At 43.3% G+C, this 15,599-nt stretch overlaps 2 protein-coding genes across 4 annotated transcripts in view; one reads left to right on the top strand and one right to left on the bottom strand.

Annotated features, from left to right (window-relative positions):
* The window catches only part of LOC307270211 (NACHT, LRR and PYD domains-containing protein 3-like), a 307,417-nt gene that overhangs the window by 171,870 nt on the left and 119,948 nt on the right, over positions 1 to 15,599 (top strand). The window contains exon 5 of the mRNA XM_080053379.1: positions 15,161 to 15,265. Within this exon, the coding sequence (XP_079909505.1) occupies positions 15,161 to 15,265 (105 nt within the window). The remainder of the gene's footprint in view (positions 1 to 15,160; positions 15,266 to 15,599) is intronic.
* ube2c (ubiquitin-conjugating enzyme E2C) overlaps positions 1 to 15,599 on the bottom strand; it is a 55,684-nt gene that overhangs the window by 9,605 nt on the left and 30,480 nt on the right. The window contains exons 1-2 of one of the 3 annotated variants that reach the window (XM_080053384.1): positions 2,285 to 2,403; positions 466 to 579 (exon numbers count right to left, since the gene is read on the bottom strand). In XM_080053384.1, coding sequence (XP_079909510.1) covers positions 466 to 569 — 104 coding nt within the window. In that variant the 5' untranslated portion in view covers positions 570 to 579; positions 2,285 to 2,403. Of the gene's footprint in view, positions 1 to 465; positions 580 to 2,272; positions 2,404 to 15,599 lie in introns of those variants that run through there. The other 2 variants (XM_080053385.1, XM_080053386.1) reach the window with 2 other exon arrangements.

Consider the following 15,599-nt stretch of genomic DNA (forward strand, 5'->3'; position numbering starts at 1 on the left):
TGTGTGTCTCTCCCAGCATATGTTACAGTGTGTGGTCCTCCCAGTTTGTGTCTCTCTCTCCCAGTTTGGACATATGTTTCTCTGTGTGTGTGTGTGTATGTTACAGTGTGTGTGTCTCTCTCTCTCCCTCTCACCTCTTGCTCACCGACCCCCGGGCTGTGTGTGCCTGTCTCACCTCTTGCTCACCGACCCCCGGGCTGAGCTGTGTGTGTGCGCCTGTCTCACCTCTTGCTCACCGACCCCCGGGCTGTGTGTCTGTCTGTCTGTCTCACCTCTTGCTCACCGACCCCCTGCCTGTCTGTCTGTCTGTCTGTCTGCCTGTCTCACCTCTTGCTCACCGACCCCCTGTCTGTCTGTCTGTCTGACCCCCTGTCTGCCTGTCTGTCTCACCTCTTGCTCACCGACCCCCTGTCTGTCTGTCTGTCTGTCTGTCTGCCTGCCTGTCTGTCTGTCCGTCTGTCTCACCTCTTGCTCACCGACCCCCGGGCTGAGCTGCTGTTGCTGTCGTTTCCCTTCAGAGCAGCTGGAGTAGAAGCTGCTGCAGCCGGGTCCAGGTTCTGAGACGCCATGATGGAGAGACTGAGAGAGAGAGAGAGTGGGGGGGAGAGGGAGGGGAGAGAGAGAGAGAGAGAGTTTACATGGGCGGGGAGAGGGGAGAGAGTTAACATGGGGGGAGAGAGGGGGGGAGAGAGAGGGGAGAGAGAGTGGGGGGAGAGGGAGGGGGGGGAGAGAGAGTTTACATGGGCGGGGAGAGGGGAGAGAGGGGGGAGAGAGGGAGGGGGGAGAGAGAGGGAGGGGGGAGAGAGGGGAGAGGGAGAGGGAGAGGGGGAGAGAGAGAGAGGGGGAGGGAGAGAGAGAGAGAGGGGAGAGAGAGAGAGGGAGGGAGGGGAGAGAGGGGGGAGAGAGAGAGGGAGGGAGAGAGAGAGAGAGGGGGAGGGAGGGGGAGGGAGGGAGAGAGAGGGGGAGGAGAGACAGAGAGAGGGAGAGAGAGACACAGGGAGAGAGAGGGAGAGAGACGGAGAGAGGGAGAGAGGGGAGAGGGAGAGAGGGAGAGAGAGGGAGAGAGGGAGGGAGGGGAGAGAGAGAGAGGGAGGGGGAGAGGAGAGAGGGGGGAGAGAGAGAGGGAGAGAGGGAGGGAGGGAGGGGAGAGAGAGAGGGAGAGAGGGAGGGAGGGGAGAGAGGGTTAACATGGGGGAGAGAGAGGGACACAATGTTATTATACTTAGAGACACAAATGCCCCATTACAATACAAATTGTTACAAAAAACCCACATCAAGTCTTTTCCCAATAAAACCAGCTACTAAAGGTCCCCTTCTTAAATCAGACTCGTCCAATGAGCGTACATTGAAAACGTATTACCAAGCAGTACGCCCCTCAAAGCATCATGATCACTGTGTTTTCCTGCCTATGAAATAACCTAACCTGTATACTTAGCTTGCTTATTAGCACATACTGTTTCATCTTAGCCAATTAAAATCCCCTTGGTATTCCATGTAAAGAGTGATCTGATCCATGCCACATACAGAGACTGGCTACATGTAGTTAGTGTCGGCGACAGATCAAGTTTAAAAAGGTAGCGGAAGTCATTCAGGATGCTCAAACTCCGTGAGTATTAACCGACTGTTTCGTCTTTAGAATTATTTCCCCATTTTTTAAGTATGAATAAAGATTTATATAATTTAAGCACTGATGAATGTGTGTGTGCGCCTCCATTAATGAGGAAGAATAAGTATGAAGGAAGAAGTATGAAAGGTGCTACATACTAATAAACTTGCCTTGCCTACACCTTTTTTATTAGCATGCTACTTTCTTGTTTATCTTTTGTTTTAATGCTCTGAAACCATTGATTTAACGTTGATAAAGTGTGTATCAGAGACTACAAGACGTAAGCCTATTGTCTACGAGTTTGCTAATCACCTAAATAGACTAAAACAGACGCTCAAACTCTCGGTAAATTCAGATAGTTCTACCGTTAGCCTACGTCTGCTAAATGTTAGCCACCGGGCGGCACACTGAAGGGTGTTTACCGGTCATTACGTAAGCTATAGTTCAATGTAATCGGTATTAAATGGTTCCGTATTATGGTGAAGTTAGTTAGCGCTTGTTTTAGCTTGATTGCTAGTGTTAGAAGCGCTGTTGGTTAGCTCGGCGCTGCTAACTGCCCACTAGCTTACCGTAAAGCATGGCACAAACTAAGCTATTTCAGATGAACCGATAGATGGATAAACTCGGTGTGAAGACGTACAGGTGATGAACAAAGCGGACGTTTACCTGTGGACTTACCGGGAGTGTGTGTGCTGTTTAACGGGAGATACTCTTGATCTTACCGGAGGTGTTAGCCAAAAAATGCTGCTAGCCGCTGTTCTGTTCTGAGCCTCTGATTTTCAAACTGTGCTCGCTCCCGCCCCCTGGTTTAAACCGTCTCGTTCTACGCGCTCTGAGCCAATCAGCGCGCCGCGTTCAAAAACAAACGGACTCCTGTTGACCAATGAGAGAGCGGGGATTTGAGGGAGCGGCGATTTGATTGGTTAAACGGAAAGTAACGAAACCGGCCGAACAATATTTTATGTGACGTCATGAAGTACTTTTTCCGTTTTCCTTTTTTAATCATTTTGATTTTATCATTGGAACATACTTAAAGGTGCAGTGTGTAATATGACATCATCAAGAAAGTTCTACAAAGTTCTAGAATGCAACGCTCCCTGGGTAACCCCACCCCTTTAGAATAATAACAGAAGCTACAGTGGCCTTCAAGGACAAGAACAATTCTACATTTTAAACAATTTTTTTTTTTTTTTTTTTTTTTTTTACATTTTATTGACAATAATCAATACAACAGCCGCCAGGGGGTAGCATACAGAACTGGCCGGTAGGCCTATATAAAAATACAGATAAAAAAACAATAAAAAAAACAGCATTGCATTCAATAAAAACATTAGATAAATGACATACATAAAGTGTTTTGATCGCTTTCTTATTTTTAGAGTACATAATATTTTTCATATATTGCCTGGTTTCTTTTTCAAACACAATAAATAGAGGTTTTTGATCCGAATACTTACATTTATGAATATGCCATTTGACTAATAGAATAATAAGATTTATAATAAAACATTGGTTTGTTTGACTAGGGGTGTGATTAAAGAAACCAAACAATATATTTTCGACACAAAGGGAAAAATTGGGGTCGATGAAACAAGTAATAAGGGTGCAAATATCTTTCCATAAAAAAATTGGATGGGAACAGTTCCAAAATAAATGATAAACATCTTCAGGGTACATATTACAAAATGAGCAATTGACATCTATATCTAATTTAAATCTTTGCAAAAATATTTTAGAGGGATAGTAACGGTGTATAATTTTAAAAGACACCTCTTTCATTTTGTTAGTGATCAAAAATTTTGAAGGTGAAGTCCAGATTTTTTTCCAATTAAGGTCAGCTACACAATTATTCCAGTAGGCAACTACATACGGGACAGAGACTATATCATTTTGGAACAATGATCGTATTCCACAATTATTGTTACGTGTTCCAGGGGAGAAACAAACCCTACCAACCGCCGACTCGGTAGGGTCAAGAGGTAGTAAGGTTGGCTTAACCCCTGCTGTACTTCTTAGTAGCATCACAACTCCTGTAGGGATTGCATCCATGACAATAGCGAATTCCCTTGGAGGAATTGGGATACCATACTCCATCAAAAATTCCTGATATGACATTAAAAAACCATTACAGTCGAGCAGTTGGCTGACCAGGTGTAAACCATGTGCAAACCAGTTCTCAAAAAATAAGGATTTGTTCTTGTACAATATGTCTCTGTTATTCCATATATAACATCTTTGAGGAGAGAAATTATGTTTATAAATCATAGACCATGAGAGAAGCATCTGCTTGTGAAAGTTGGACAGTTTTGTAGGGATTTTCTCAATATTATAATTACAAAATAAAACAAAATGCAGGCCCCCTAATTTGGAGAAGATAATAGAATATGGATTCTTTATAAATTGTTTTAGCCAGTTAATTTTGAAAGTGTAATTTAAGGTTGAAAAATCAAGGAAGTTAAGGCCACCCTTATCATACGTGTTCACTATCTAAATGTTAAACAATGCACCTGATGACATTCCAACCATGACACTTTCAAGATGGCGGCACTAGGCCTTGGTCCAAAATATGCAGAAATATGGACATATATGAGAACCTTTCTAAGGGGAACATTTTTTTTTCAGCTATAATGCACTAAATTAAATGTACTTATGGATATTATAATTACTTTCTACAAAATCTGCTAGGAAATAAAACCCAACATTCTACACACTGCAGCTTTAAGGCTTTTTTATTTTATTTTTTAAATACTTTATTTTGGGATTTCTTTTTAAAGGAACACAAACACACAACTGAAAAAGTGAACAAACAAACATAAATAATAATAGATAAAGAGATTCTGATTCCGATTTGATGGTTAAACGGAAAGTAACGAAACCGGCCGAACAATATTTAATGTGATGTCACGTCATGAAGTCGTGACGAACAATTGAAAAACTTTTTTTTTCCTTTTTATTTTTTTTTATCATTTTGATTTTATCACTGGAAAATATTTTTTATTTATTTTTTTATTTGTTTAAGGAACACAAACACACAACTGAAAAAGTGAACGCACAAAAAAAGACAAAATAAAATAAACAACTAACTCCAAGAAATCAAGTAGCCTCTCTGGGAATAATGATAGATAGTAGTAGTAAATAATTGCCACATTCCATATAGAACCACAGACATAGATTATTTCAGTAACATTCAGTCCACACTAGAAGCAAGCTGCAGCTGGCTTCTAGTGTGGACTGAATGTTATTGAAATAATAGAGAGTGAGAGCTATAAATGAATTTAATAAAAGTTTGAGTTCCATTGGTAGCCTGTAAATCCAGACCTGCCACTAGGCGCTGGCAAATTAAATGTGCTGCACCTGTTGGTCTGAACACTCTCCATTGAAGCTCATTAAATATGTCATGAAGTCCTGAGCTACCAATCAAATCGTTCTATCTGATATGGGCGGGCCAGAGCCCTATGTATGCAGACAGACAGACAGACAGACAGAGCCCTTTGTATGGGGCTCTGGGGCGTTTGAGACTGCTTTGGCCTCGACCCTTTACGATTTGGAAGACGGCACTCAAATCTTTCATTGGTGATAAGTGGAATGTTCTATTCTGCCGACCGACCACGGCAAAAGTTTAATTTAATAGTTAATGTTTAATGTTCGCTAAACAAATGGGGCTTAAAATGTCACACACACACACACACACACACACACACACACACACACACACACACACACACACACACACACACACACACACACACACACACACACACACACACACACACACACACACACACACACACACACACACACAAAGGCTGTGAATAGTTATGTACAAGTGATTTCATAGTTTTTTTTTTCTTTTATACATTTTCAAAATCTCAATCAAAAATGTTTCTTGAATTGCCATTAGAACTTTTAGGGGAAAATATGAATTTAATTCAGCGTTATTCCAAGCTGTAAGATAACTAAATGTGGAAAACTAAAGCGCTGTGAATACTTTGCGTATGCACTGTATCTTCCCCTTCAATCTTAAACCTGTTCTTCATGCTGTCATTAAACATCAGACTTTATCCTATCATCTCTCAGTTTTCAGGTTAATGTTTAACCAGTAAGAGCATTTCTCTAACCCCTGGAACACACATCCTATCTGTCTGTGTGTCTGTCTGTCTGTCTGTCTGTGTGTCTGTCTGTCTGTGTGTCTGTCTGTCTGTCTGTGTGTCTGTCTGTCTGTCTGTCTGTCTGTCTGTCTGGAGAGAGAGAGATTTACCCTGTGTTCCAGTCCCCCAAACTGTCTGCTTACTTTGGTAGAAACAGATTTAGTTTGTCCCAATACATGAGGTCAGATTTAGTATGCTTAGAAACAATACCCAGATGTCCTACTGCATCCGGTGGGGATATTCAGTGTTGAAACCAGCAGCTTTATGGAGAACTGTATTTCATTAAACATTGTCTAACCCTCTATATGATGACAATAAACTACTAGCACTTTAACCCATCTTATCTTACTCAGATTAATTTTTATCCAAACACGCAATGCACCTGAGATCAGTTTTGAGCGAAGGCTTACTTACAAATGATTTTATTTTATTTTTAATACATTTGCAAACATCTCAAATAAACAGTTTTCAGGTCATTATGGGGTGTTATTATGTGCAGACTTTTGAGGAAAATAAATACATTTAACCCAGCGTTAGTCCAGACTGTAACAGAACGGAATGTGGAAAAAGTTGAGCGCTGTGAATACTTTCTGCACTGAACCTTCCCCTTCAATCTCCTGTTCCTTATGGAGCCATTACACATCAGACTTTATCTTATCTCCTGTTCTTTATGGAGCCATTAAACATCAGACTTTATCCCATCTCTGTTCTCAGGTTAATGTTTAACCCTCACGTCTCTGGTTCCTGCTTCAACTTCAGGTGAACGTTGTGACGCAGTTTATTTTCTCCTCTGAAGCTGCAGCTGAAGGTAAGAGATCCACTCTGCTCTCACTGTTAGTAATAATAATAATAATAATAATAATAATAATAATAATAATAATAATGATAATAATGATAATAATGATCGTATTTCATTATATAATAAATCTAGTTCCAGTAGAAACAGAAAAGTTGTGGAATGTGTCCAAACTCATAACTTACATCGACCAAGTTTTTTTTTTACATAAAATTCATTTTAATTCAACATACGTGGTTTGATTAAAATTGTGTTTTATTTATTTTGTTTTTTTTTCTCTTGTTGCAAAGTTTAATTTATTACTTCAGGTTTTTCTACAGTTTTAACTTGACAGAGGTAGGGTGTGTGTTTCTGTGTGTGTGTGTGTGTGTGTGTGTGTGTAAACTATCTCAGTTTGACATGAAACTAGTGACGAAGGAGGTGGCACAGCCGTTAACAAAGATCCTCCATGTTGTGTTAATGTTATATTATTATTAGTACTAGTTACATGTGAGTGTGTTGCTGCAGTAATCTACTCTGGCAGTGTGCTGTTAGTACTAGTTACATATGAGTGTGTTGGTTCAGTAATCTACTCTGACAGTGTGCTGTTAGTTCTAGTTACATATGAGTGTGTTGCTGCAGTAATCTACTCTGGCAGTGTGCTGTTAGTACTAGTTACATATGAGTGTGTTGGTTCAGTAATCTACTCTGACAGTGTGCTGTTAGTTCTAGTTACATATGAGTGTGTTGATGCAGTAATCTACTCTGGCAGTGTGCTGTTAGTACTAGTTACATATGAGTGTGTTGCTGCAGTAATCTACTCTGGCAGTGTGCTGTTAGTACTAGTTACATATGAGTGTGTTGCTGCAGTAATCTACTCTGACAGTGTGCTGTTAGTACGGTGACTGCAGTAAAGGAGCTGAGCACTTCAGCAGGAAACTTTGGACTTGTTGTTCTACTACATGTATCTGACGGCTCGTTACTTTACACATTCACATTTTACTCACAAAGTATTTGATCAACAAATCAAATCTGAAGTCAGATTAAAGTATCAGCAGTGACTGAAACACTTCACATGAAGTTATGGGCAGAGATTTGTGTCAGTAGAACTTGAATTTGAATTGATCGACTTGAATATGAATTGATCAACCTGCATTTGAATTATTGATACTTGAATTCGAATTTATACACTTGAATATGAATTATCCATTTGAATTTGAATTAATTATACTTGAATCTGAATTTTCTCTACTTGAATCTGAATCAGTTTATACAAGTTCAAAATTCAAGTAGAAAAAATTCAAGTAGAAAAAATTCAAATTCAAGTAGAGAAAATTCAAGTCGATCAATTCAAATTCAAATCTCTGCCCATATGAAGTCTTCTGCTGTCTCATGAAGGACATTCTGCTCTTAATACTTGTAGTAAACGTTGCATTTCCCCGTGTAACAGCAGCAGTAGTGAATACTGGTTGTGTACAGGCTGCTGTACTTCATGGTCTGTTTCTGGCTTTAATCTGGCGCCATCTGCTGGACGTTTGGAATAATACAAATCATTTATCTTTATTGTCTGTGACGTGTCTCACACAGGTGTGTGTGTGTGTGTGTGTGTGTGTGTGTGTGTGTGTGTGTGTGTGTGTGTGTGTGTGTGTGTGTGTGTGTGTGTGTGCGCGTGTGTGATGGACAGGAGGATTCCAGTTGATGTGTTTTCTCTGCAGGTGAAAGTGTGTGTGAAGGTGTGGGCTCTGCTATGGATCAGAGTGAGGACAGAGAGGAGGGAGGGGAACATGGCGGCCAGACCAAAGCTCAGAGGTGACATGAGGATCTCTAACTGTCCATGACTCAAATCACTGCACCATCATTATTCACTCTCAAAGCTCTCTTTGTGTGTGTGTGTGTGTGTGTGTGTGTGTGTGTGTGTGTGTGTGTGTGTGTTGTGTCCAACAGACCAGACTCTCCTGGAACTGGACCCAGCTTTTCGGACTTAATGAGTTTCTGGTCTAAAGGTGGTCAAATTAACTTTAAAGGACAACAGCCGTCTGCTGCAGAGAAGTAAACTGTTACTAACATTTAAATATCACTGATTCATGTTTTAACTGTTTATTTTCAGCTTGGTTCCTTTATATTCCCACATGTGAAAGCTGCTCAGTGTAACTACTGTGTTCTGGTGCAGTGCAGATTATTGACTGTTGAGAGAGAGATTTTTTTTTTTGATTTTTGAAAAAAAACTTTATTTTCAGTTTCTTTCAACACAAGACATTTGTCATTTTATACAACCAATCCTTTGTTTAGAGGAAGATGCATCATGAATAAATAAATTAAAACACAGAGTTAAAAGAGAGCTTTCCCTCATTTACTGAACACACAGCCATTGTGCAGCACCAAACATCTTCAAACTCCATAAGTGTGTTCATCAGGTCATGGTATCTAAAATCTACTTTTATCCTGGCTTTGACCAGCATGCCAAACGCCTCTTTCAGCCCAAGGCCTGCCTCCCCCTCTACCTGATTTTTCCTTGTTTTGTAGATCGCCAACTTCGCTTGCCCCACCACATAATTTAAAAGACACCATTTCTTCAAATCTTTTTTGTTATAACCAGCACCACCAATAAAACCAGCCTCCGACCACACCTCTCCACACATTAAAAACACAGCTTTTAAAATGTGGAATAAAACAATGAGTCTGTGACAGTCAAGATAACAGTGGATCAGGGTTTCATCTTGGTCACAGAAAGGACAAGTCTTTAAAACAGTGGGGTTGATTTTGGAAATAAAAACATTGACGGCCAGCGCCCCCTGCAGGATCCTCCATTGGAGGTCTCCTGTCCTTTTATTTATTGGAGGCTTGTATAGAAGCCTCCAGACTGGCGCCCGGCCCTGCAGCCTCTCTCTCCATACTGTGTCCCTCTTGGTGCTCAGGTTTTTCTTGTGCAGAGCCACCACACAGTACTTGTACAATGTTTTCCCAGAAAGCATTTGTATATTTATTTATTTATTTATTTATTATTCTTTCGGACAATTCCACACAATACACAATTTTCTCTTGCAAATATTCATACATCATACTTTGTGTTGTCCGAAGGGAGACGGAAGAAGCCAAAGGCTTATCAGGTCCCGCCCCCATTATATCCAACATAGCCCGCTCTGGTCCACGGACAGACTGAGTTCCGGGAACGGATCTCCCTCATCCGGTACCTCCGCCCCGCTGCTGTACTCCCTCAGCATCTCGTGCTCCTCTGCGCTCAGCCTGCTGCTCCACTGGTTCAGGATGTGTCTGGTGTGTCGGCTGGACCTCAGGCCCAGGAGAGAGGCCACAGCCTGCGTGTTGTGCAGCCCGGGCCCTGCCACGTCCACCACCTGCCTCAGCCTGACCGTCCCCGTGGAGCGAAGGCGCTGGGTGAGGCCAGGGCTGCTGCCGTCTTGTATGTCCAGCCGGGCCCCGCACACCAGGGGCTCCTCCAGGAGCCAGAAGAGAGAGGGTGCAGGCCCCAGTCTGTCCCATTTAAAAAGTGTCCACGCTTTAAAAACACCATGATAAAAAGGAGGCAAGTTACACACACGATAAAAATCACAATTCAATAAAAACAAAGACTTGTCTAAAACGAGGCCAGCTATCCTCCTTAAAATTATGCCTGTTACCTGCCTCCAGACGACATCATCATGGCAGGAAAGGTAACGCTTTACAAACTGCAGCCTGAACGCTGCTGCCCTGCTCTCCAGGTGTATTAAGCCCTGCCCCCCCTCTTCTTTTGGCAGGTACAGTACACTCTGGGGAACCCAATGCAGTTTATCCCAGAAAAAGTTTAATAGGACCGTCTGAATTTTTTGCAGCAGCCCAGCAGGGGGTTCTAGGCACTTGAGCCTGTGCCACAGGGTGGACGCTACCAGGTTGTTGATGATAAGAACCCTCCCTCTGTATGACATGTGGGGAAGCAGCCACCTCCACTTTGCCAGCTTCCCCTCCACCTTTTCCATCACACCCTCCCAGTTCTTTTTTTCAGTTTGTTTATCCCCTAGATGAACCCCCAGGTACCTGAAGCCTCCCCTCTTCCAGGTCAGCCCCCCAGGCAGCTGGGGCAGACCAGCAGCCCACCTCCCAACTGCCAGCGCCTCGCTCTTTGCCCAATTCACCTTGGCAGCTGAGAGTTTTCCAAAAGTTTCAACAACTTTACTCAGTTTATCAATATCATCTTGATTTTTTATAAAAATGATGATGTCGTCTGCGTAGGCTGATGAAATAAAATTTGTGCTGATGTCAGGTAAAAACAGGCCGTCAATAAAACCACGAACATTCTGCAACATTGGTTCTATGGACAGTGAATACAGCATACCTGACATGGCGCAGCCCTGTCTAATACCTCTTTGGACATTAAAAGGTTTGCATAGACCACCATTTATCTTCAGCACACTCTCAATGTTCTCGTACAGGACCTTTATCTTAGCTATCAGACCCGGGCTGAGGCCGTACCTTTGTAAAACCTTCCAAAGGTAGCGGTGCTCAACCCGATCAAAAGCTTTTTCCTGGTCTAACGAAACCAGACCAGCATCTAAGCCCAATGAACCGGAGGCTTCCAAAATATCTCTAATTAATGACACATTGTCAACAATAGACCTGCCAGGCACACAGTAAGTCTGGGTCCGGTGGATGAGCTGCTCCATCACTTTCTTCAGCCGGTTGGCCAGGGCTTTGGACAGCAGCTTGTAGTCGGAGCACAGCAGTGAGACGGGTCGCCAGTTCTTTATCTGCTGCAGGTCTTCCTTCTTAGGCAGCAGCGTCAGCACTGCCCTCCTGCAGCTCTGGGGGAGAGAGAGCTCTTCAAAACTCTCCGAGAAGACCCCCAGCAAATCCTCTTTCATCTCAGTCCAGAACGCCTTATAAAACTCTGAGGGCAGACCATCTATGCCGGGGGCCTTACCCCCCTGCACACTCTGCAAGGCCTCGAACAGTTCTGCCTCAGTCAGGGGCCCCTCCAGCTCTCTGTTGGTCTCTTCTGACACTGTGGGCAGGTCCTGACAGAATGCGTTAAAAGCAGCATCATCCTCCTGGTACTCACTGCTGTAAAGCTGCACATAAAACTCTACCGCTCTGCTCCTGATGGCTGCAGTGTGTGTCAGCGTCCGCCCATCCTCTGCCTGCAGCGAGTGCATCTGCCTGCTCTGTCCATTCCTCTGCTCCAGGCCGAAGAAAAACTTGGAGGGGGAATCCATTAGGGCAGCACTCTGGAAACGAGACCGGACTAGCGCCCCCTGCGCTCTGGTGCCCAGCAGGTCTGCCAGTACGGCTTTTTTAGATTTGAGGTTTTCAATACAACCTCCATTTTCTGTGGCCTGTGAGGAGCTCTGCAGCTCCACTATATCGACCTCCAGATCTTTGATAGACTTGGCCAAGTCACGAGAAACATTGAGAGTGTACTGCTGACAGAGCTGCTTTATCTGTACTTTGCCATGGTCCCACCATTGTTTCAAACAAATAAAATCCCCCTTCCTCTCTCTAAAACCTCTCCAAAAATAAATAAAAACCTCTCTAAAATGTGCATCTAAAAGCAAAGTGGTGTTAAAATGCCAATAAGCAGACTTACTCTTAAGATTTTTAATAAAAACCTCACATAAAACCATGGAATGGTCCGAGAAGCCCACTGGACATATACTACACCTCTTAAAAATGCTAAAATGCTGCGTAAAACAATAAAACCTGTCTAACCTCGCTAAAGATAAAACACGTTCTCTGCTGTGGACCCAAGTGTACTGTCTTGTATTGTGGTGGATTTTTCTCCATACATCACTCAGACTGTGCGTGTTTATGAGAGATAGCATCGCCTTCTGAGATGGTGCATGTGGTTCTGGGTGGTTTCTATCACATGTATGATTTGCTGTGCAGTTAAAATCCCCTCCTAAAAACAAATAGTCCTCTGGCTCACACTGCTTTAAAACCAAACTGAGTTCGTTTAAAAAGAGAACTCTGCCAGGGCCAGAATTAGGGGCATACACATTAATAAAAACAATATTAAAACGCTCATACTTTGCTTTAACCACAAGCATTCTCCCCTGCACCCGCTCCTCCACCACATAAGATACAGGACTAAAATCTCTTGAAAAAAGGAGAGCCACCCCTGCACTAGTGCTGTTAAAATGGCTTAAAATGACCTGTCCGTCAAACTCCCTCCTCCAGTCTGTTTCATTAAAAACATCACTATGGGTCTCCTGCAGCATCATAACATTCATTTTTTTCAATTTAAAAGTCTCAAAAATGCAAGCCCTCTTCTCCACATCTCTCGCTCCATTGACATTGAGAGTGGAAAGTTTAAAGTGACTCATTAAAACAGATGTTAAAAGAGACACACAGGCTAGCAGAGACAGCAGGCACACTGCTTTATGTACTCTCTGAGGCACCATCATTTAGCTGTTTTCTGATTTTCTTTCCCATTGTCCTCAGCCTGTAATATTCTGTGTCAGTGAACCCTCCTTCCCCTCTCATTCTCATCTGAGATTCTACAGAGAGCAACAGCAATTTTACATCTGCAAAGTATTCCTTATACTGGGGATTCCTCATGTTTTTGGTCTCTTGCAAAAAAACTCTTATGCTCTTTACGGAGTACAGTTCACCCAGCTGTGAAGCAGAGGGCATTTGTGAGTCAGTGAAGGGCTGACTGTCTGTGCCACAGTCCTCCATCTCCTCTTCCTCTTCACTAGACCCTGTCTCCTCATCACTGCATTCTGAGTCTGTCTGTTCCTCCTGCTCCCTAGCTGCTGGCTTCTTTGCCTTAGAGCCACAGGCTTCATCTCTCTGTTTTCTCTTTAGATGGGGAGCCTTACACAGGTTGTCTTCCTCCTCCATCACCCCATCCTCACTGTCATGCTCTACTGCAGCGGAGATGGGCCCAGCCTCTACACTCCCTGCTGGTTCTGTGGTACTATTGCTCCCCTGCTCCTGAACAATACACTCACTCTGTTTATCACTGTCAACAGTTTCAACACACACATTTTCCTTTTCAACAACAACACTTTGATTTGCATGTTTTGGGTTCTCCCCACACTGTATTTCAGTTGCAACATTTTCCGTTATACTCTCAGTGTTAACATTGTTTGGCAGGTTACTCTCCACATTTGCAACCTCCTGCGCTACAGTGTCTGTTGAGGAGCCGGCTGTAGGCTCCGCTGTTGGTGCGACAGCAGGCTCAGCCCGCCTTCCAGGGGCTTTGTCTGGGCAAGCTCTCGCCAAATGTCCCTCCTTGCCGCAGGCAAAGCACTTCAGTGTCCCAGAATTAACAAAGACTGCATAGTCAAAATCTTCAACTTTTAGATTGAAAACTAAACTCAGTTCACAGTCTTTTCTGTGTAAAATCATGTGTACTTGCCGTCTGTGGGATACGACATGTCGCAGCAGGGGGGACTTGCAGCCCGACGGCAGCTTCCTTATAGCCGAGACCACCTTGCCGTGCCTCGCCAGCTCCCGGAGCAGCACCTCGTCTCCGATGAATGGCGGGATGTTGGAGATTGTAACCCGCGTTGCCGGTGTTGTCAGCGGGGACACGGAAACAAACGAGTCATTCACAACGATCCCTTTCTCCACCACCTTGTTCGCCTTGGCCACACTGTCCACGAAGATCACGACCGCTCCGTTCATTCGAGCCGCGGATTTAATGCTGCTGTGCCCGACTATATCCGCCACCGCGAGGCTGCAGTCCTCCACCGAGCACGGGAAGGTGGTGGAGATTTTAAAGCCGTGCTTTCGGCTGAGTTCCCCGAAAGCAATCATGCTCCCGGGTCCTGGCGCACCGACCAGCGGCTGCTGGTCGATCGCGTGAAAAAACACCAAAAAAGTAACACAAAACACACCCAAAAGTACCACCAAACCGTTCGCCCAACTATATTTACAAAAATAACCAAAAGAAACTATGAGAAAAAGTTTGCAAAACTCCTCACAATCCGCTCTCACACGCGCTCTGTAAACCCACTCCTTCCGCTCACACACAGAGAGAGAGAGAGAGAGAGAGAGAGAGAGAGAGAGAGAGCACAAGCACGCGCGGTGTCGGACAGATTACAGGCGTGTGTAAATCCTGGTAAAGTGACCAGGTGCTATAATAGCTCTTGTAGTTACATTAAATACAAGCTGCGACGTAGCCTACTCTTTTCTGTCCCCCACCTTCCAATAAACATGTAGATTAAATGTGTTGTCTCACTTGGCTTCCCCAAAAAAAATCACCACGCCACGCCACTGCCCCTTTCTCCCCTGCTTGTGTTTTTGTTTTTTTCAGCTTTGTTTTTCTTCTCGTCATTTATATAATTGTGTGTGTGTCTGTCTGTCTGTCTGTCTGTCTGTCTGTCTGTCTGTCTGTCTGTCTGTCTGTCTGTCTGTGTTGTGTTCAACAGACCAGACTCTCCTGGACCTGGAGCCAGCTGTTTGTCCGTCAAGAGTGACCGGTCTAAAGGCCGTTATATTGATTTTAAAGGACAACAACCGTCTGCTGCGGAGAGGTAAACTGTTACTAACATTTAAATATCACTGATTCATGTTTTAGCTGTTTATTTATTTTCAGCTTGGTTCATTTATATTCTGACATGTGAAAGCTGCTCAGTGTAACTACTGTGTTCTGGTGCAGTGCAGATTATTGACTGTTTCCTGTGTTTCTATCAGGAGGAAGCTGGAGACACCAGAGCCCAGCTGTTTGTCCATGAAGAGTGATAAGTCTATGCATGGACCTATAGTATTCAAAGATGGACGTCCGTCTGTTGATCTAAGGTAAGGATTTAAAACTTAATAATAAAACCCTGTGAGAAATCCAGTTTCTTGACAGATATTGTTAGGGAGAACGGGGTAATCTGAGCCACTTTTTACATTTGCTCCCCTCTAAGCGAGCTAAAATGATTTATCACTCAAATTTACACATTTCCCATTAATTCAGGATGTTTCCTAGAAATGGGCATTAGCAGAATTTTTTCAAGACAAAGGACAGTGAAAATATGATTGTTTTAAAAAAAAGTTGTCATGTGGCTCACTTTACCCCAGCTGTGGGGTAAACTGATCCACTTACTTTTTCCACTCTGAAACTACCATAACACATATTGTAACAGTT

Source organism: Ammodytes marinus (assembly GCF_949987685.1).
Source record: "Ammodytes marinus genome assembly, chromosome: 25".
NCBI classification, from domain to species: domain Eukaryota; kingdom Metazoa; phylum Chordata; class Actinopteri; order Uranoscopiformes; family Ammodytidae; genus Ammodytes; species Ammodytes marinus.